General features: G+C 54.0%; 2 protein-coding genes and 1 long non-coding RNA gene across 17 annotated transcripts in view; 1 reads left to right on the top strand and 2 right to left on the bottom strand.

Annotated features, from left to right (window-relative positions):
* Positions 1-624: 624 nt before the first annotated feature.
* On the bottom strand, positions 625-6,053 carry LOC117074669. The gene is made up of 2 exons (XR_004433664.1): positions 5,915-6,053; positions 625-967 (listed from the first exon to the last, which is right to left on the bottom strand). It is a non-coding gene; the product is annotated as an uncharacterized LOC117074669 (long non-coding RNA).
* On the top strand, positions 5,761-16,231 carry ZNF687 (zinc finger protein 687). 2 transcript variants are annotated; one of them, XM_033196331.1, is made up of 9 exons: positions 5,761-6,451; positions 10,653-12,781; positions 12,903-13,081; positions 13,469-13,645; positions 13,757-13,919; positions 14,053-14,382; positions 14,496-14,608; positions 14,806-14,947; positions 15,089-16,231. In XM_033196331.1, exons 1-9 carry the CDS (start codon positions 6,442-6,444, stop codon positions 15,581-15,583), a joined length of 3,738 nt encoding a protein of 1,245 aa, XP_033052222.1. In that variant the 5' UTR covers positions 5,761-6,441; the 3' UTR covers positions 15,584-16,231. The 2 variants fall into 2 exon arrangements, with proteins under 2 accessions (XP_033052222.1, XP_033052223.1); XM_033196332.1 differs by lacking the exon at positions 5,761-6,451 and adding an exon at positions 6,623-6,767.
* PI4KB (phosphatidylinositol 4-kinase beta) overlaps positions 16,137-20,330 on the bottom strand; it is a 37,261-nt gene continuing 33,067 nt past the window's right edge. For 9 of the 14 annotated variants that reach the window (XM_033196339.1, XM_033196341.1, XM_033196342.1 and 6 more), the window contains 3 exons: positions 18,706-18,838; positions 18,320-18,440; positions 16,137-17,334 (listed from right to left, as the gene is read on the bottom strand). In XM_033196339.1, the coding sequence (XP_033052230.1) occupies positions 17,153-17,334; positions 18,320-18,440; positions 18,706-18,838 (436 nt within the window). In that variant the 3' untranslated portion in view covers positions 16,137-17,152. Of the gene's footprint in view, positions 17,335-17,701; positions 17,765-18,319; positions 18,441-18,705; positions 18,839-20,330 lie in introns of all 14 variants that reach the window. The other 5 variants (XM_033196338.1, XM_033196335.1, XM_033196336.1 and 2 more) reach the window with 3 other exon arrangements.

Below are 20,330 nucleotides of genomic sequence, written 5' to 3'. Positions count from 1 at the left end.
ATTACAGGTGTGAGCCACCACGCCTGGCTTGAACTTTATATAAATGGAATCATACTATATATATATATAGTGTATACACACACACACACACATACACACATATATATAAATGGAATCATACTCTCTATATATATGAAGTTCAAGAATTTTATTTTTATTATTTTTTTTTGAGTCAGAGTGTCACTCTTGTTGCCCAGGCTGGAGTGCAATGGCACAATCTTGGCTCACTGCAACCTCCGCCTCCCAGGTTCAAGTGATTCTCCTACCTCAGCCTCCCTAGTGGCTGGGATTACAGGCACATGCTACCATGCCCAGCTAAGTTTTGTAGTTTTAGTAGAGACAGAGTTTCTCCATGTTGGTCAGGCTAGTCTCGAACTCCTGACCTCAGGTGATTCGCCTGCCTCGGCCTCCCAAAGTGCTGGGATTACAGGTGTGAGCCACTGCACCCAGCCCATTCCTGTTGATTTAAATATCCAGGTAAATGAGTCTTCCAGGCCACTGGCCTCTCAGTCTCTTGATCTCCCCTCCTAGTCCATTCCTCTCTCCTGAATGCCTATTTCCTACCTTTTTTCTCCTCAAACTCCTAGTTTCTTCATCATCCTCACTCTTAGAGGGTGATCTTGATTTTTTATTCTTATAGAGTTTGACAACACGGGCTCTTTCTTATACCACTGGACAACAGAAACAACAAAGAGATATCCCACAGCTCCCCAGCTCTCTCGACCCATGCCCGCTCACTCTGCCTTCTCTCCCAATTATTATTCGGGAACTGTTCCTGCCCCTATGTAAGGCAATTCCTCTGTTTGTGAACTTGACCCTCTCGCTCACCTTCTGAAGAACATGGCTCCAGGAACTTTCCTTATCACTCTGCTACTTCAGTTTTTCCTGTCTACAGGATCCTCCCCACCCGTGTACTAACATACAACTTCTTCATCTTCAAATAGTCCTTTCCTTGGGTCAGTAGAACCTGGTGAGAAAAAGAGATAACTATTAAAAGAAATAGTCCTTTCTTGGTCACTCTTTTTCCTCTAGTTACCATCTTTCTTCTCCTTCCTTCCTTTGAAAGAGTTTTATGGTGGCTTTTCTTTTTTCCTCCTCCATTCTTTTGAACCCATTCCATGCAGGCTTTTGTCCCCACCAGTCCATCAACTCTCTCCTTATCATGATCACTGGTGACCTCCATTATGCTTAAATCCATTGGTCAATTCTCAGGTTTCATCCTATTTGATATTTTAGTGGCATCTGACTATCATTCTCTCTTCCTCTTTCTTGAGATACTTTTTAAATTTAGCTTGAAGGTTACAACATTCTCCTGGTTCCCTCCTTCCTCTTTGCTGTTCTTCTCATCTCCTTGACCTTTTAACTTTGGAGTTTCCCATGCCTCAGTCCTCCCTTGGTGATCTCATCCATTCTGACCTGGGTTTTAAATACTATCTATAAGCTGATGACACCTACATTTGTATCTCCACTTGGATGTGTAATACCTCAACATGACTAAAACTGAGCTACCGACCGAACCCCTAAAACCTGCTTCTCCTGTAGTCTTCTCAGCTCAAGAAATGGGGCAATATCATGCTTCTACTTCCTCAGCCTCCAAGCTTTGGAGTCTTTTCTTTCTCTCACACCCCACTTTCAACCCTTTTAAAACGTAAGTCAGGCCACCATGTCATCTGTCTCCTTTTGATGGCTTCCTATCCCACTCTGAGAAAAAGCGAAAGAATTTCCCATAGCTTCCAAAGCATCCCATGACCCAACTCACTCCTCCCTCCCACTCTGGAACACACTCCCCACCTGAGGACCTTGTACTTGTTCTTTCTTCCTGGAATGTTCTTGTCCCAGATAGCTGCATGGCTCACTCCCTCATCTCCTTCAGACCTTTACTTAACCACCATCTTCTCGGAAAGGCCTTCATTGTCCACCCTATCTAAAATTGCAACCCTCCCACACTTACTGTCATCCTTCCCTGTTTTTTTTTTTTTTGAGACGGAGTCTTGCTCTGTGCCCAGGCTGTAGTGCAGTGGCGCAATCTCTGTTCACTGCAACTTCTGCCTCCCGGGTTCAAGCAATTCTCCTGCCTCAGCCTCCCAAGTAGCTGGGAGACTATAGGTGTGTGCCACCATGCCCAGCTAATTTTTTGTATTTTTAATAGAGACGGGGTTTCACCGTGTTAGCCAGGATGGTCTCGATCTCCTGACCTCGTGATTCACCCGCCTCGGCCTCCCAAAGTGCTGGGATTACAGGTGTGAGCCACTGCACCTAGCCGCCTGCTTTCTTTTTTGATTGTTTCTGTTTTTAAATTAATACTTTATTTTTTACAGCATTTTTAGGTTTGCAGAAAAACTGAGCAGAAAATGGGAGTTCCCACATATCCTCTCTCCAGTTTCCCGTTGTTATTATTTTGAGACAAGGTCTTGGTCTTTTGCCCAGGCTGAAGTGCAGTGGTGTGACTATACCTCACTACAACCTTGACCTCCAGGGCTCAGGTGATTCTCCCTCCTCAGCCTCCCAAATAGCTGGGACCACAGGCGTGCACCACCATGCCACACTTAAAAAAAGTTTTTTTGTAGAGATGCGGTCTCTCCATGTTTTTCAGGTTACTCTATTATTCATTAATATCTTGCATTAGTGTGGTACATTTGTTACAATTGATGAACCAATATGGATACATTATTATTAAGAGACAGGGTCTCACTTTGTTGCCCAGGCTGGAGTGCGGCAGCAGGATCATAGCTCACTGCAGCCTCAAACTTCTGGGCTCAAGGGACTCTCCCGCTTCAGCCTCTTGAGTAGGACTACAGATGTGCACCACTGTACTCCGCTAATTTTTCTAATTTTGTTGTTGATCCTCCCACTTTGGCCTCCCAAAGTTCAGGTATTACATGTGTGAGCCACCACGCTCACAGGGTTCAGTCTTTGTGTTGTACATTCCATGGCTTTTGACAAATGAATAATGCCATGTATCCACTATTATAGTATCATACAGAATAGTTTCAGTGTCCTTAGAGTCTCCTGTGCTCCATTTATTCATCTCTCTCCCTCCACCTGAACCCTCGGCAACCAACCACTGATTTTTTTTTTTTTTTTTTTTGAGACGGAGTCTCGCTCTATTGCCCAGGCTGGAGTGCAGTGGCCGGATCTCAGCTCACTGCAAGCTCCGCCTCCCGGGTTTACGCCATTCTCCTGCCTCAGCCTCCTGAGTAGCTGGGACTACAGGCACCTGCCACCTTGCCCGGCTAGTTTTTTGTATTGTTTTTTTTTTTTTGAGATGGAGTTTCGCTCTGTCGCCCGGGCTGGAGTGCAGTGGCCAGATCTCGGCTCACTGCAAGCTCCACCTCCCAGGTTCACGCCATTCTCCTGCCTCAGCCTCCCGAGTAGCTGGGACTACAGGCGCCCGCCACCTCGCCCGGCTAGTTTTTTGTATTTTTTAGTAGAGACGGGGTTTACACCGTGTTAGCCAGGATGGTCTCGATCTCCTGACCTCGTGATCCACCCGTCTCGGCCTCCCAAAGTGATCTTTTTACTCTCTCTAGTTTTGCCTTTTCTAGAATGTCACATAGTTGGAATCATACAGCATGCAGCCTTTTCAGATTGGTTTCTTCATTTATTCACGTGCATTGAAGATTCCTCTGTCTTTGCATGGCTTGATAGCTCTATTTTATTCCTTGGCAGCTATCATTTCTAATATTTATTGTCTTCTCTTTAAGAATGTGTGTTTCATGACAGGGCTTCTTGTCTGCTTTGTTCACTGCTGCATCGCCAGTACCTGGAATAGTACCTCCTTCCATGGTTGTGCTAAGGATTACATGAATTATTAATGATATACATAAAGTTTTTCTTTGTGTGTGTGTGTTTTTGAGACAGGGTCTCGCTCTGTCTCCCAGGTTGGAGTGCAGTGGTGCGATCCCAGCTCACTGCAGCTTTGACTTCCTAGGCTCAAGCGATCCTTCCATCCCAGCCTCCCCAGCAGCTGGGATCACAGTCGCCTGCCAACATCCCTGGCTAATTTTTTTTTTCCAAATATTTTGTAGAGGCAGAGTCCTGCTATGTTTCATAGGCTGGTCTCGAACTCCAGGGCTCAAGCGAGCTACCCACCTAGACTTCTCAAAGTGCTGGGATTACAGGCGTGAGTCCCCCATAATATTATGTGTATATGAGTAGTAACTGTTATTCCGTATAGGGAGACCAGAAGAGGAAGTGGAAATGGAATGCTGGTTGCTTACATAGGGACCCTTAAATAGTCCTCAGAGAAGGAAGAGCACCTGAGCTGGAGTGACTGTGAGCAAATGCAGGCGTACCGAGCACACAGGATGTAAGGCTCCAGGAGGAAAGGCACACTAATCCCAACTGCCAATTACTTTACAAAGCACGTTTACATTCTAAAATCATTTAATCCTCACAAAAATAATATTGTCAGGTGGTATTATAATCCCCGTTTTACCCATGAGAAAACAGGATCTGGGAGGTTGAGCGACTTGCCCATTGCCATCATAGGGCAAGTGGTGGCTCCAGGATTCCCATCCATAAGTTTTGACTCATACTTCAAAGGAGCTCGGAAACTGCCCGGGCGCGACGGGGAGTCCTGGTTCCGGTGTCCTGGGACTCCTGGGCAGGGTAACAAAACCACTTTTAAAAACCCTGCCTGGCGCGGTGGGTCACACCTGTAATCCCAGCACTTTGGGAGGCTGAGGCGGGTGGATCATTTGAGGTCAGGAGTTCGAGACCAGCCTGGCCAATATGGTGAAACACCGTCTCTACTAAAAATACAAAAATGGCCGGGCGCGGTGGCTCAGACCTGTAATCTCAGCACTTTGGGAGGCCTAGGAGGGCAGAGCACGAGGTCAGGAGATCGAGACCATCCCGGTGAACATGGTGAAACCCCGTCTCTACTAAAAATACAAAAAATTAGCTGGGCGAGGTGGCGGGGGCCTGTAGTCCCAGCTACTCGGGAGGCTGAGGCAGGAGAATGCCGTGAACGCGGGAGGCTGAGCTTGCAGTGAGCAGAGATCGTGCCATCACACTCCAGCTTGGGCGACAGAGCGAGACTCCCTCTCAGAAAAAAAAAAAAAAAAAAAAAAAAAAATTAGCTGAGCGGGTAGTGTCTGTCGCACACCTGTAATCCCAGCTAGTCGGGAGGCCGAGGCTGGAGAATCGCTTGAGCCTGGGAGGTGGAGGTTGCAGTGAGCCGAGGTCCCGCCACTGCACTCCAGTCTAGACTACAGAATGAGGCTCTGTTTGAAAAAACAAAAAACAAAAAACAAAAAAAACTTCGCCAAGGTAGGGAGCAGTGGCTCACGTCTGAAGGATCGCTTGAGACCAGCCTGGGCAACATGGCAAAACCCTGTCTCTACAAAAAATTAAAAAAATAGCGGGGCGTGTTGGCTGTCTCTTGTAGTCCCAGCTACTCAGGAGGCTGAGGCGGGAGGATCACTGGAGCCTGGGAGGTTGAGGCTGCAGTCAGCCGTGATCGCACTACTGCACTCCCACCCGGACAACAGAGTAAGAAGACTGCCTCAAAAAAACTATTAAAAAAAAAAAAACACCATGCAGTTAACGAGCGGCTGCGTGCGCGAGGTGGCACACTGGGCTTGCAGACGAATTCTGCCAGTTAGTGCTATTAGAACATTAAAGAGATTCATTTTCCGAGCGACTCCTCCCTTTCCCCCGCCTGCAGGGGGCGTGGCAACAAAGCGCGGGAAAACTCGACCTTGACCCCACCCCCCCACTCCTTGCTGGGGCCGGGGAAAGGGGGGGGTTCTTAAATGGGAAATGGAGCTGGGGGGGGGGGGGGGTCCCTCCAGCCCATACTTAGGAAGCCTATCAGTTGCCCCTTTAAGGCCTCTTTGGAAATGGCCCAGGACACGCCAGCACTCCTAACGTCGCCTCCCCCGCTTCCGGTCCGCGAGCACTTCCCAACCTTTAGGTACCGATTCCTTCCACGCTGGGAATCCCGTGCCCCGTCCACGCCCTCCCGCAGAGGGAAGAGCGAGGGGTTACGCTCTAGCCCAGGAGCTGGCCCGTGCGAGGACCCCATCCATCAGATTATATGGCGATTTAGACGGTGGGAAGACAGCGAGGAAATGGTCAGCGGATGACGTAATGTTTGGGGTGGCGTCCCATTCTGTGACTTCTGCCCGGCATTAGTGACACGGATTTAGCTTGAAACAGCGCAAAAGGACCTACACTTCCGTCCTGCACTCCGACTCAGTGCGGTTCTGCTTAAAGCGCCCACCACACAGAAGCTGGATTCCTTCGATTCGCGAAAGTGAACTGCAGCTTCAAGCTTCGAGCGGCCAATAGGGAGCGAGGGGCGGAGACGCACCTGGGCGCTCCCCTCTCCAGTAGGAAAGCCGGGAAGCAGGCTGGCTTCTTTCTAAGCGACAGTGGCGGAGGCCAATCCTTTCCGTGACTTGCAGATGGGGCAGACGGACCCTTCCGCAGCCAATGGGGAGAGGTATCTTCAGAGGGCCTCGGCCCCTTGCCCAATGAGCATAAGAGGACTGTGCGGAGCTAGTTCCGAGCGGCAGTACTTAGGGCCAACCCAGTGCGGGGCTGGGAGGGGCGCAGGGCTGAGCGAAGGGGGCAAGGGCCAATGGCGAGTGCGAAAGCGGGCAGCCCAGACCCGGAGCGCGGAGGGAGGAGAGGGAGGGGGGAGGCTGAACCGGAGAGAAGCAGGAAGTAGCGGCGGCCGCGGGGAGGGCGGCGGTGGCGGCGGCGGCTGGAGTAGGGTAGAGACTGCCGGATCTCGGCCCGCACCAGGAGCGGAACAAGTAAGGGTGCCTGGGGTAAATACCCGCCCTTGGCTCCGCCCCCGGGGGGGGCGGGTAAATACCCCCGCCCCTCCCCCACTTGGTCAACTACCCCCTTCTCCGCGCCGCCCCCTGGGGCGGCTTCTAGGAGGGCCCAGACACCGCCTCCATCCATTGGGGCGGACGGGCAAAACTCCAGGCCTGTTGAAAGCACAGCCCCTAGCCGGGTAAACCCTCAGGAAGGTCGAGAACCCCAAGTCCTGGCGCCCCCACCTCGAGAGGCACCCGAAGTGCGGCCCGGAGATTGGAGGCTGCGGGATGTCGCGACCTAAAATGGTGTCCGTTCCCGGGGATGGGGGCGGGGGGACTGGGCCAGGCCGGAGCGGAACCTGCAGCCCGACTGGGCGCGGGTCAGCGTCCGGGCCCGGGCAAGACTCAGGCTTGCGCCCCTGGCCCCATGTGCACCCTCCGATCAGTCTCCAGTCTCTAGCGAGCCTCCGGGAGTCCGCGGCGGAAGGAGCCTTCGCTGCGCCCGGAGGCGAGGGGACGAGGTCCGAGTTGGGACGGACTCCGGCTAGAGAGCTGAGAGTCGCGCAGAGACCGCCCCCTCTCTCCTCGCGTCTTTCCCGGCTCCCCACCCCATCCTGTGTAGTCCTGGGTCCCCAGGTGCTGCGCAGCAGGTACCAAAGGGCCTGGCCTGGCTGAGGCCCGGCCTTCGCTTCGCACGCCGGTGCGAGTGAGAGAAGCGCCGCGCGCCTCAGTTTCCCTTGTAGTTTCTCTTGTGTACACCCCGCCCCCTCCTCGCAACCCAGGACTTGCTCCCCGCGCCGGCCCTCGGCAGATGGCAGGGACTTAATTCCGCCCGCTGCCCAGCTTGGCTGCAACCTAATCGCCGCCAGCCCCTCGCCCTCCTCTGCGCTGCAGGCCTTGGGCCCGGGCAAAGGGCAGTGGAGCCCCCACTCGACCTGGGTCTGTTCAGCCTTTTCCTGTTCAGCCTCTTTGGCTTTTGGGGAAGCACAGAGGGAAAGGGGGCGGGGGAGATAGAAGCCCTAGAGACGGGGCTCAGCAGTCGCAGGAAGGCCTGATCTTCCTTGGCCTTGAGCTCGGCGACTTGCTTGGTCGACTGCTCTGAGTGGGTGGCCATCGGATGACCTCTAAGTCACTGGGACTCCCAAGAGGGAGGTGGCTGGCGGCGGGGGGGCGTGCGGCTGAGTTCGCAGGTGTTTTCTAGTCTTCGCTGGTCTTCGCTGTACCAGTCCACTTTTCTGAGTACCTGAATGGAAGGTAGCTCAGGCCTCTGATCAGGAGGGAGCCAGGCTTAGGAGCCAGGCCCATAGAGACAAGGGGTTTTGTTTAAACCCAGAGTCTGCAGAATTAAATAGGGTGGGAGTGAGAGAAGGACTCCCCCTTTGTCTGGTTGGTATCCTTTGCCCCCACCCCCACCTTAGTCCCAGGAATCCCAGCTGCCACATGCTGCGACTGTCTCTAGTTACAGTATGAAGGCTGGAGAGAAGTGGGAGAACTGGCTTCGAGAAATGGCCTGCAACCTGGGCACGGAATGGATAGGGATAGATTCTTTAGTTGCTTCTTCGTAGATACAGAAACACTCATGGGGAGACACTGGTAGGGGACAGACCTGGGTCTCCCACAAACTCTGAGCTGGCCTGCTTGTTCGATGAGTGCCACAGAATTTTTGTGGGATTTTTAATTTTATGTTTTGCACTTGTCTAGGTTGAGGTTAGGTGAAACTTCCTGGGCTACTGTTGCCACAGGAAAATGGAAAGGGTGAGGAGTTTAAGTTAGGGAATGGAATGGGGTGAGGAGCTCGGAGCAGAAATGATGGGTGAGGGGTGAGGGAGCCTGGCTTTTCCCCACTGTAGCAGCTGTGCTGGATAAGTGTGTACCCTGGGAGTTTTAGCCTCGAGAGAGCAAGATGGGGAGGGATGGCGAAGGAAGGGCTGGCTAGGGGAGGGCCAGGCACTCTGGGGAAGGTAGTGAGCGAGCAGCAGGTGTTTGTGACAGGAGAAGCCTAGGCTGGGGCCCTTGTGACCAGGCTGCCATCACCATTTTCCCCTCTGTCTCTTCTCTTTGTCTCTTTCTGTTCCTGTGTCTTATTTTTTCCATCTTGGTCTCTTGGGTAATTTCCTTAAGTCCTTTTCTCCCTGCTGACCAAGCTAGATCTCCAGGTGCCAGTGAGGGCCCCAGGTGCCCTAGACTTGATCCTGCATGACCCCTGACTCTTGCCTTTGACCCCAACCCTAGAGTTCCAGGGGTTATTCCTTTCCAGCTTCTCCTTGACCTGACATGTCCTTGCTTGGTGCATCTGGAATAGTAAATCGTATTCTCGGTGTGATTCTTACATTAGCAATTTCGTATCGTGCTCAGAATAACCCTGTGATATATAGATCACTTGTGCTTTCTGTCTTGTCTTTTCTTTTTCTTCTTTTTTTTTGAGACAGGGTCTCACTCTGTCACCCGGGCTGGAGTGCAGTGGCGTGATCATGGCCCATCACAGCCTCGACCTCCTGGGCTCAGGGGATCCTCCCACGTCAGCTGGGAGGCATAGCTGGGAATACAGGCATGTGCCATCATGCCTGGGGAGTTTCACCATGTTGCCCAGGGTGGTCTTGAACTCCTGGGCCCAAGTGATTGACCTCCCAAAGTGCTGGGATTACAGGTGTGAGCCACCACACCCGGCCATTCGTGTCCTCTTTCAAACAGCAAAAGTAAGGCACTGAAGAAACTTGCTTGTACTGCAGGCCCCTGATAAAGCTGAATGAGGATCATTTCTTAAGTCTTGGCTTACAGCCTTGCCCCTTTGTACACATAGCCTTTCAAATCTCTGTGGACCCCAGAAGATCCATGAAGAATATGAATTGATTCCATGCGGACATGAATGAGCCCTTAAACCTAGAGGATCATGTACATCATCCTCCTTAATAATAGTATCGATTATTTGGTTCTGTGCTGGGCACAGGAGGGGATGAGCTGGTTTCCACCAGGATGCTCACTGAGCTCTATTACCCTTCCCTGTTCCTGTATTTCTTCTTCTTCTTTTTTTTTTCCCCTGAGATGGAGTCTTGCTCTGTCGCCCAGGCTGGAGTGCAGTGGCAAAATCTCGGCTCACTGCAAGCTCCACCTCCCGGGTTCAAGCAATTCTTTTGCCTCAGCCTCCCAAGTAGCTGGGACTATAGGTGAGTGCTGCCACGCCCAGCTACTTTTTGTATTTTTAGTAGCCACGGGGTTTCACCAACTTGGCCAGGATGGTCTTGATCTCCTGACCTCGTGATCCGCCCGCCTCTGCCTCCCAAAGTGCTGGGATTACAGGTGTCAGCCACTGTGCCTGGCCGCCTGTATTTCTTTTTGAGACAGGGTCTTACTCTGTCCAGGCTGACGTGCAGTGGCATGATCTTGGCTCACTGCAACCTCAACCTCATGGGTTCAAGTGATTCTTCCACCTCAGCTTCCTGAGTAGTTGCTATTACAGGCATGTGCCACCACACCTGTCTAGTTTTTTGTATTTTTAGTAGAGACAGGGTTTCACCATGTTGGCCAGGCTGGTCTCAAACTCCTGACCTCAAGTGATCCACTTGCCTCAGTCTCCCAAAACATTGGGACTACAAGCATGAGCCACTGCACCTGGCCCCTTCCCTGTATTTCTGAGAACTCTCTTTTCTCCTGGTTTCTCTGGATTTTGGAGCCTGCCAGGGTATGGACACTAACCTTCTTCTGATTTTAGGGTTTGGCAAACCTAGCAGCTCTGTAGGATTCATGCTGTGGTGGAGGTGTACCTAAGTTGGAGTGCATATGGGTTCTGAGAGAGGATAAATATGGAGATGCTGAGGAAAGAGCTCCAGGATCTCTCTTCCAGACATCTCAGTTTCTCCTTATTCCTGTTTTCATCAGGTCTGGGACCTGCCGATATGGGGGACATGAAGACCCCTGATTTTGATGACCTCCTTGCTGCCTTTGACATCCCTGACATTGATGCGAATGAAGCCATCCATTCTGGGCCAGAAGAAAATGAGGGGCCAGGAGGCCCAGGGAAGCCAGAACCAGGTGTGGGAAGTGAATCTGGAGACACAGCAGCAGCCTCAGCTGGGGATGATCCTGGAGTTCCAGCCCAGGCCTCTGATCATGGCCTGCCACCGCCAGACATTTCTGTAGTCAGTGTCATTGTCAAGAACACTGTGTGTCCTGAGCAGTCTGAGGCCCTGGCTGGAGGCTCAGCAGGGGACGGGGCCCGGGCTGCTGGGGTAACTAAGGAAGGGCCTGTGGGGCCTCATCGAATGCAGAATGGTTTTGGGGGCCCTGAACCTCCCCTCCCAGAAACCCCCCACTCTCCTGCTCCTCCCAGTGGGGGCACCTGGAAAGAAAAAGGCATGGAAGGCAAAACTCCCTTGGACCTCTTTGCTCATTTTGGCCCTGAGCCAGGGGACCACCAGGATCCCCTGCCTCCCTCTGCACCCTCTCCCCCTCAGGAGGGGGCTATGACCCCACCTTCTTTCCCCTCTTCCTTTGAGCTGGCCCAGGAGAATGGCCCAGGCATGCAGCCACCTGTTTCTTCCCCACCGTTGGGGCCCTTGAAGCAGGAGAGCTGCAGCCCCCATCAACCCCAGGGCCTAGCCCCACAAGGCTCAGGCTCCAGCCCTGAGGCCACGGACATCCCTGCCAGTGCCTCGCCTCCCCGAGTTGCTGGGGTGCCCTTCTTCAAGCAGTCTCCAGGGCACCAGAGCCCTCTTGCCTCCCCCAAAGTGCCCGTCTGTCAGCCCTTGAAGGAAGATGATGATGAGGGGCCAGTGGACAAGTCTTCCCCAGGAAGTCCCCAGAGTCCCTCTAGTGGAGCTGAGGCTGCAGATGAGGACAGCAATGACTCCCCTGCCTCCAGCTCCTCTAGGCCTCTTAAGGTGCGGATCAAGACCATTAAAACATCCTGCGGGAATATCACAAGGACTGTAACTCGGGTCCCCTCAGATCCTGATCCACCTGCCCCCTTGGCTGAGGGGGCCTTCTTGGCTGAGGCTAGCCTCTTGAAGCTATCCCCTGCAACACCTACTTCTGAGGGTCCAAAGGTGGTGAGCGTACAGTTGGGTGATGGTACAAGGCTGAAAGGCACTGTGCTGCCTGTGGCCACCATCCAGAATGCCAGTACTGCCATGCTGATGGCAGCCAGTGTGGCCCGCAAAGCTGTGGTGCTGCCTGGGGGGACTGCCACCAGCCCTAAGATGATTGCTAAGAATGTGCTAGGCCTGGTACCCCAAGCCCTGCCTAAGGCTGAGGGGCGGGCAGGGCTGGGGACTGGGGGACAGAAGGTGAATGGTGCCTCAGTGGTGATGGTGCAACCTTCAAAGACAGCTACTGGGCCGAGTACAGGGGGCGGCACAGTGATCTCACGGACCCAGTCCAGCCTGGTGGAGGCCTTCAACAAGATCCTCAACAGCAAGAACCTGCTCCCTGCCTATAGGCCAAACCTGAGCCCACCAGCTGAGGCTGGGCTGGCCCTGCCTCCCACCGGCTACCGCTGCCTGGAGTGTGGGGATGCCTTCTCGTTGGAGAAGAGCCTGGCACGGCACTATGACCGCCGGAGCATGCGCATCGAGGTCACCTGCAACCACTGCGCCCGCCGCCTGGTCTTCTTCAACAAGTGCAGTCTGCTCCTGCATGCACGTGAACACAAGGACAAGGGGCTCGTTATGCAGTGCTCACATTTGGTCATGAGGCCCGTAGCCCTTGACCAGATGGTGGGGCAGCCGGACATCACACCCCTGCTGCCTGTAGCTGTCCCACCTGTCTCTGGACCTCTGGTCTTGCCTGCCTTGGGCAAGGGTGAGGGGGCCATCACCTCCTCTGCCATTACTACAATTGCTGCTGAGGCCCCTGTCCTGCCACTCTCCACTGAGCCGCCTACTGCCCCTGCCACCTCTGCTTACACGTGCTTTCGCTGCCTGGAGTGCAAGGAGCAGTGCCGGGACAAGGCTGGCATGGCAGCTCACTTCCAGCAGCTCGGCCCCCCTGCCCCTGGGGCCACCAGCAATGTGAGTCACCTTTCACAGCCCTTCTGTGGGGACAGGATCTAGGAAGGCGTTGGGGGCTTGGTTAGAAGTAATAGAGACAAGACACTCTTCACCGACTTTCCTTGTTTAACCCACTCGACAGGTGTGCCCAACCTGCCCCATGATGCTCCCCAATCGCTGCAGCTTCAGCGCCCACCAGCGCATGCATAAGAATCGACCCCCCCACGTCTGTCCTGAGTGTGGGGGCAACTTCCTGCAAGCCAATTTTCAGACCCATCTCCGGGAGGCCTGTCTGCACGTCTCTCGCCGTGTGGGATACAGGTGCCTCGGACCTTCCTCCATAGAACTGGAGGGTTTTGTGTGTCCTAGCCTCAGCCTCAGATGGCCTTTCAAGATGCCCCACCTTCCCCACTGTATCCCTCAGCCCTGTTGTTTTGGCAGACTCAACCCTGAGATAGTACATCCTGCTTTCCCGTCGTCCCCCATGGAGATGGGGGGAAGCAGGGCCGCCTCTGGAGCTCCAGCTGTCCCTCGGCAGCCTCCCTTGGGGAATGGCCTCTGCACCTCTCTCATTTCTCCACCCTGCTCATGCTCCACTACTGATTTCCTTCTTGTAGTCTACCCAGTCCCAGAGAATAAATGTGTGGTCCCAGGTTGGGCATGGAGATGCCTCCCACCTCACCACAGGGCCTCCTGCTTCCTCCCTAGGTGCCCCAGCTGTTCAGTTGTGTTTGGGGGTGTGAACTCCATCAAGTCCCACATCCAGACGTCGCACTGCGAGGTTTTCCACAAGTGCCCCATCTGCCCCATGGCCTTCAAGTCTGGGCCCAGCGCCCATGCCCACCTCTACTCCCAGCATCCCAGCTTCCAAACTCAGCAGGCCAAGTGAGGCCCCGGGGGAGGGATGGGCCGGGCCAGGGAGGCAGGGCTGGTGGGGTGCAGGAGGGGAGGGGCTGCACCCGTCCCTGCCTGATGTCTGCATTGTCCTCACCTCAGGCTGATCTACAAGTGCGCCATGTGTGACACAGTCTTCACTCACAAACCCCTCCTCTCCTCACACTTCGACCAGCACTTGCTGCCCCAGCGTGTCAGTGTCTTTAAGTGCCCGTCTTGTCCTCTGCTTTTTGCCCAAAAAAGGACCATGCTGGAACATCTCAAGGTACAGGAGCAGAGGGATGGGGGATGGGTGCTTAGCTGCACTGACCTGGGACTGGGGCTACATACTTCAGAAGTGGGGGGCTTTGGCACAGCCGGGCCTTCCCCACAGCAACCTCCCTTGTCTCTTCTCACAGAACACCCATCAGTCTGGGCGCTTGGAGGAGACTACTGGGAAAGGGTCCGGGGGTGCCCTGCTGACCCCCAAGACTGAGCCTGAGGAGCTGGCTGTTTCTCAGGGAGGGGCAGCCCCTGCTACTGAGGAGTCGTCTTCATCTTCAGAAGAGGAGGAAGTACCCAGCTCCCCTGAGCCCCCCCGTCCAGCCAAACGGCCTCGGCGGGAACTAGGGAGCAAAGGCCTCAAGGGTGGCGGTGGGGGGCCTGGAGGCTGGACCTGTGGCCTGTGTCACTCCTGGTTCCCTGAGCGTGACGAATATGTGGCCCACATGAAGAAGGAGCATGGCAAGGTGAGTGAGCCCCAAGGGAGTACCATGAGCTGGGGGCAGCATTGGGACTGCCAGTGTGACAGCGGGGACGGGATCTTGGAGCCTGGCTCTGACATCTACCCATGCTCTCCTAGTCAGTGAAAAAGTTTCCCTGTCGCCTTTGTGAGCGCTCCTTCTGCTCCGCCCCCAGCCTGAGGCGTCATGTCAGGGTCAATCACGAGGGCATCAAGCGAGTGTACCCCTGCAGGTAAGTCTTGCTCCCCGCTTTCTCTCCCTGCCCAGCACGTGACTCTCCCCGTATGCCAGAGTACCTTTGCACCTGCGACGTGTCTAAGTGGCCTGATGGTTGGGGTCTCCCTCTGCTCCAGCAGCCCCCTCATCAGGAGCAAGGGCCTTGGCCTTCGGGCTGTGCCCCTGCTGCCATCCTGTCCTCTCCCATTTCAGGTATTGCACAGAGGGAAAACGCACCTTCAGCAGCCGCCTGATCCTGGAGAAACATGTCCAGGTCCGGCACGGCTTGCAGCTTGGGGCCCAGTCCCCTGGCCGGGGGACCACTTTGGCTCGGGGTTCCAGTGCCAGAGCCCAGGTAGGCAGAGGCCCAGCCTGCTGTGCTAGGGCTTTGAGTGGGAAACTGGAAGGTAGAGACTGTGGCCTCAGGAAGCGAGCGTGGGGGTGCCAAGGACAGTGGGGATGGTGGTAAGGCCCAGTTTCTTCCACTTTTCTTAAGGGGCCAGGTCGGAAACGCCGCCAGTCTTCTGACTCTTGCAGTGAGGAGCCTGACAGCACGACACCGCCAGCCAAGTCCCTCAGGGGCGGACCTGGATCTGGAGGCCATGGCCCCCTGCGCTACCGGAGCAGCGGCTCCACAGAACAGAGCCTCATGGTGGGGTTGAGGGTGGAAGATGGTGCCCAGCAGTGCCTCGACTGTGGCTTATGCTTTGCCTCCCCTGGCTCCCTGAGCCGTCACCGTTTCATCAGCCACAAGAAGAGACGGGGTGTGGGTAAAGCCAGTGCCCTGGGGCTGGGGGATGGGGAGGAAGAGGCCCCTCCATCAAGGTCTGACCCCGATGGTGGAGACTCACCCCTGCCTGCCTCTGGAGGCCCACTGACCTGTAAGGTCTGTGGCAAGAGCTGCGACAGCCCTCTCAACCTCAAGACCCACTTCCGCACGCATGGCATGGCGTTCATCAGGGCTCGGCAGGGGGCTATTGGGGATAACTAGGCCCAAGCCTGGGACTGACCAGCCCCTTCCTCTTGGAGCCTGGTTTTCCCTGCTGCTGCCTGATCCCCTGGCTGGGGAGTTTCATTAACATTAACATTTTGTTAATTCCGCTCTCAAACCTGAAGAAAAGCTTTTGAGGATTATTCTAGTTATTTGCAACCTCCCTTTGGGTTTGGCCCTGGAGTCCTAGTAGAGTGGACCCTCCATTCCTCTTTTCTGAGCCCAACACTAATTACGCTCCTGCTGCAGAACCCCCAGTGTGGGCTTGGGGGTGGGAGGATGGGACTTAGGTATTCCTGCTAGACAGGTTCAGGGAAGGACTGATGGGGGTGTCATGGATGGACACATCCCTCCACAATTCCTTCAGGCATGGACTGGAAATTTCCTCCTCTGGGCCAGGCCCTACCCTAGTGCCCCCTCCCCCCCAACTCACTGGCACTCAAGCCCCCTACCCCTGCAGTGCCTTTCACTTCTTTTTTTCCCCAGAAATCCAGGGGGGTGGTTGGTGGGGATGAGTCCTGTCAAGGGGGCCACAGGAGAGGAGGGGACAGGCTCTCAGGAATCCTTTATTCTTGTAGTAATAATACTAACAGTGGGGGAACTAGGGAGAAAACCAGACCATTAAAACTGTTTTTGGTCTAATCTCCATTCAGGCCTCTCTTTTTCTGTGACTTGGACAATGTGAACTTGAAGCGGGTGAGAGAACATGGAAGGCCCTTTCTTCTCAGGGAAGAGGTGGTGGTGACCAAGACAGGCAGGGAAAAAGCAGACCTCTTTCTGTGTGGTGCCTTTTGTATCTTGGACACTGAGGCATCTGTTCATACCTCATCACCCATCTACCCCCAAAAAACCTGGAAATGACACAAGTGGCTAACTAAGGACTTTATTTCAAACAAAAATTAAAAATAAAAAATTGAGAGCTCTTTTCCCTGGGTTTGGGGAAGGAGTCAGGGTAGGGAATTCCCCATGGCTAGGCCAGAACCCTCAGAACACTGGAGGGCTGTGGGAATTCCCTTCCTTGCCCATAATGGGGAACCTCAGCAAGTGCAGGGCCCACGCAGCGCCCGCCAGCAAGGGGAGCTCAGGCCAGGGGTCGGTCCCTGGGAGGGGTAGAGCTGGGCAGCAGCATGGCCAGTGGCCAACCACAGGATCAAGTCCTAAGTACCGAGAACCTACTCTTCCCCGCTTCCTGGGCCCCAGAACAGAATAAGAGGATGGCCTGTGGAAAGAACCTCTCAAACCCCTATAAGGAGAAGAAAGGCCCCGGCATCCCTCACATTCGTCGCCTCTGTTTTCTGGAGGGCAGTGAGTCCTGGAGTCTGTCCGGTGGTAATACTGACACAGAGCAGGAGGGGCAGGGAAGCCCCAGCAAGTCTGGACCCCACAGCTGGCTCTCCCACCCCCTGGCAAGCTCCCGCAGTTACCACATGATCCTTCGTGTTTCTTGCCTTCCATTTCCCTTGGTTGGATGGTTGGGTAGGTGGGGTTTCCTGGTTTGGGGTTACTCAGACAAGGGCCCTCTAGGGAGGGTGCCCCGGACCCCCCAGCACTCCTGGGCTGAGGAGCGTGTCACATGATGCCGTTGGTGAGGTACTGGAAGCCGTCATAGAGTTTGGTGGTGATAGACCGCATACTGCCATCCACCATCTGCTCCACCAGCAGCTGCAGCTGCTCCTCAGTCATGCTCATGTGGAACCTCTCTTTGAGGTTTCGAATGGTGCTGGAGCCATGGAAGCAAGGAAGCTGAGAACCTGGGGGAAGCAGTGGGGGTTCAGGGTCATGGATGGACAAGAGGGAGGGGCAGTGGTGCCAGCCACAGCAAATAGAGCTGGGGCATCTGAAGTGCCCTTTCCCTCCCACCTCAGGTCCTTGATGGTGTGGGTACAGTTTTGCTTGGGCAGAGAGCAGGAACCGACAGGATCCCTCATCATCCCACACCTAAGCCCCTCTGTGGGTGAGGGCATGTGGGCAGAGGAGGGAAGGGGACCAACACCACATCTCCCTCAGTAAGGGTGGAGGGGCCCAGAGGGCAGGCTGGGAGGAGGCTGAAGGGAGTGGGCCCTGAGCTGGGCACTTATCTGGTTGCAGACCTCTGCCTATGCTACGTCTGACACTCACAGATGACCTGGGCCACCGTCATCATGGGGCCAGATGGGGATGATCCTGAGCAACGGCGACAACCTGTGGGGTAGGGTCAGGAATGGGGAGGGGGGAGACTGGCAGCTCAGACCTGGTATACACCTGGAGCCTTGAGGAGGGGGATGAGGACAGAAGGGGGTCCTGAGCAAAAGACTAGATGGCAAGACTGTAGTGGAAGGAGATAACGATGAGAGGGGAAGTACTTCTCAGAGCTGAACAGTGGCAGAAAACAGGGCAATCAGAGGTCACAGTGGAATGGAGAAGAGAGATGGAAGGAGACTGAGAAACTCAAGAGCTGGACAGGGGTGGGGAGGTGAGGAGGGACCAGGAGGCTGTAAATGAGCCTGTTTTCTCCCTAAAAATGCCGAGGAGGCGGGTGCTGCTATTCCCTTCCCCAACCTCCTGGACTTAGCCTTACCAGGGTCAGGAGGAATGTCCTAAAAGAGAAACAAGGCACTGGACCAGAGCTAGGAACCCTCTGGGAACCCCCCTCCCTCAACCCGAGTCTTGGGGTGGGATCAGCTTTCTTATGCTCCAGGGCTCCGACTTAAAGGGGAAGCCTGAGGCACTATGGCACCGACCTCACCCCAGCCCCACCTTGCTGCATGATCTCCACGATCTGCACCACCTTGTCCATGTGTTTCCGAGCGGCAATCAGCCCTTGCAGCATCAGCATCTTATAGTAGTTGAACATGTCGCCATCCAGGCCGCCCATCACCTGGAAAGGGAAGAAAGTGTTGTGTGCACAAGGGGACTTACACCAGGGATGGTCCCTGTCCTCACTGGCCTACCAGAACTACTCCTCCTCTTGGGGCCCTGTTATTTCCTCCCTTATCAGGCAGGAAGCTCCCAGGAACTCCTGCCTCACCCCTAATTACTGCCTGTTCTGTTCATCCCTAATTTGCAGGGAGCCCATCAGCTCCCCCTCCCATGACAGAGAAAGAATACAATGACCCCAGAGGCACCTCTCCTTCTTGACTCACATCCACAAACTCTGTGGTCAGCTTAAAGGCTGATGTCTCAAAGCCCAGATTTCGGGGTGAGCTGGAGAGGATGAAGCCAAAGTCGATGTGGATGATGTGTCCTTCTGCGTCCAAAAGGATGTTCCCATTGTGTCTGAGGAGGGGGAATACACGAGAGGAAGAGGCAGTAGTAAGTCTGACTGAGGCTGGAACCTCAAGCAGCAGTACACTGGCCACATGACACCAGGCAGGGGGGTCCCCTGCCATGTTTCCTGCTGCCTGTAACTCCAATCTCCTGTCCAGTTTCCTAGGACCTAAAGCTATCAGTGGAAAGAAAGGAAATCAGAAAAGAAAACTGCTAACAAAGGCTATGCAGTCTGAAATTACTATTAATAATTTAATAAAAATAGTTTAAGATTCTCCCAATTTCCCAGAAATTGCACTTCTGGCACCCAAACTATCCCAATCTAGTAGATAATCCAGAAGCAAGGAAAGGGGGCCTCTGAGGCTCCAGCCAGCTGTCACAGAGGCCAAGTACGCTATCCAGGGGAAGCTCCACTCAGAGCCTGTTTACCTGTGGGTTATTTGTAACTCCTGTCAGCCCACTGCAGATCAGTGGCCTCACCAGAAGGGAGCAACAACAGAGGCAAGCGGGCTGAGTGGAGCTGAAAGGTAAAATAGAGTGGGGGCTTCAAGGGGTAAGTTTTAAATCACTTACGTAAAAAGTCTCAGGAGGCAGTACTACAGGGCAGCTGCAGAAGAGTTAAAGGGAGATAAATTCCAGGTCTTTGTGATTCCCACATGAATGGCCAGTAGCAGAAGGAACAATTAACATGCTAAGCATGTGAGGCCTGGTCTATTCAACATAACCGGCCTCCTCAGTGTCAACAGAGGCTTTGTTAGGCTAAGAGCTCATGGTCTGAGGGCCACCTTCTCTGGGGTTGGTTTGGCCAAAAAAGCAGGGACAAAAGGAGAATCTACTCCCACCTGAGTTCTTCCCCTCTCTGGGAAAACACTAAAGATTTAGCAATCCACGCACAATCTTGTGAGCCAGAATGGTTCTAGGAGTTGTCATGATTCAACCTCACATTTTACAGGTGAAGAAACAGAGGCTCTGAGAGAGGAAGTGCTTTACTTGCCCAAGGTCCCAAACCCTCTCTTTTCACTACCATAGTTAGCTCCAGCTGGAAAGCTGCTTAGGACTACTTCTGAAGTAGTTAAAGAGATCCTAAAGCCTGACTCCAGTATGGCGCATCATTCATTGTTGCCACTTCTTTCCAGTGGTTGATTCCATTCATGGCTTGACTATATTCTTTTTTGAGGTACTATGCACGGCTTACCAGCTACCTGCCCGCCTCTATCCCTCCTTTTTTAGAGGATGGACTCTCATCTTCCAAACATACTAGTTTTCTAAAGGAAAGCCCTGGGGCCTGACTAGTGCCAGCTTCCCTGCCACCCATTTACTCAATCCCAGGACTGAGCTCTAGGCTCCCTGGGCCCTGAGTTCAAAATCCTGACACTTCGAGATAGTCTGAAGCTTGCAATCAAATTCCTTATAATTACATTCTTGGCTGGGCACAGTGGCTCATGCCTGTAATCCCAGCACTTTGGAGGCTAAGGCAGGTGGATCACCTGAGGTCAGGAGT

The sequence above is a fragment of the Trachypithecus francoisi genome, unplaced genomic scaffold (genome assembly GCF_009764315.1).
Source record: "Trachypithecus francoisi isolate TF-2019V2 unplaced genomic scaffold, Tfra_2.0 Lachesis_group5, whole genome shotgun sequence".
NCBI lineage: Eukaryota > Metazoa > Chordata > Mammalia > Primates > Cercopithecidae > Trachypithecus > Trachypithecus francoisi.
The sequence above is the reverse complement of the archived record's forward strand: the minus strand, read 5'-3'. Positions and strand labels throughout refer to the sequence as shown.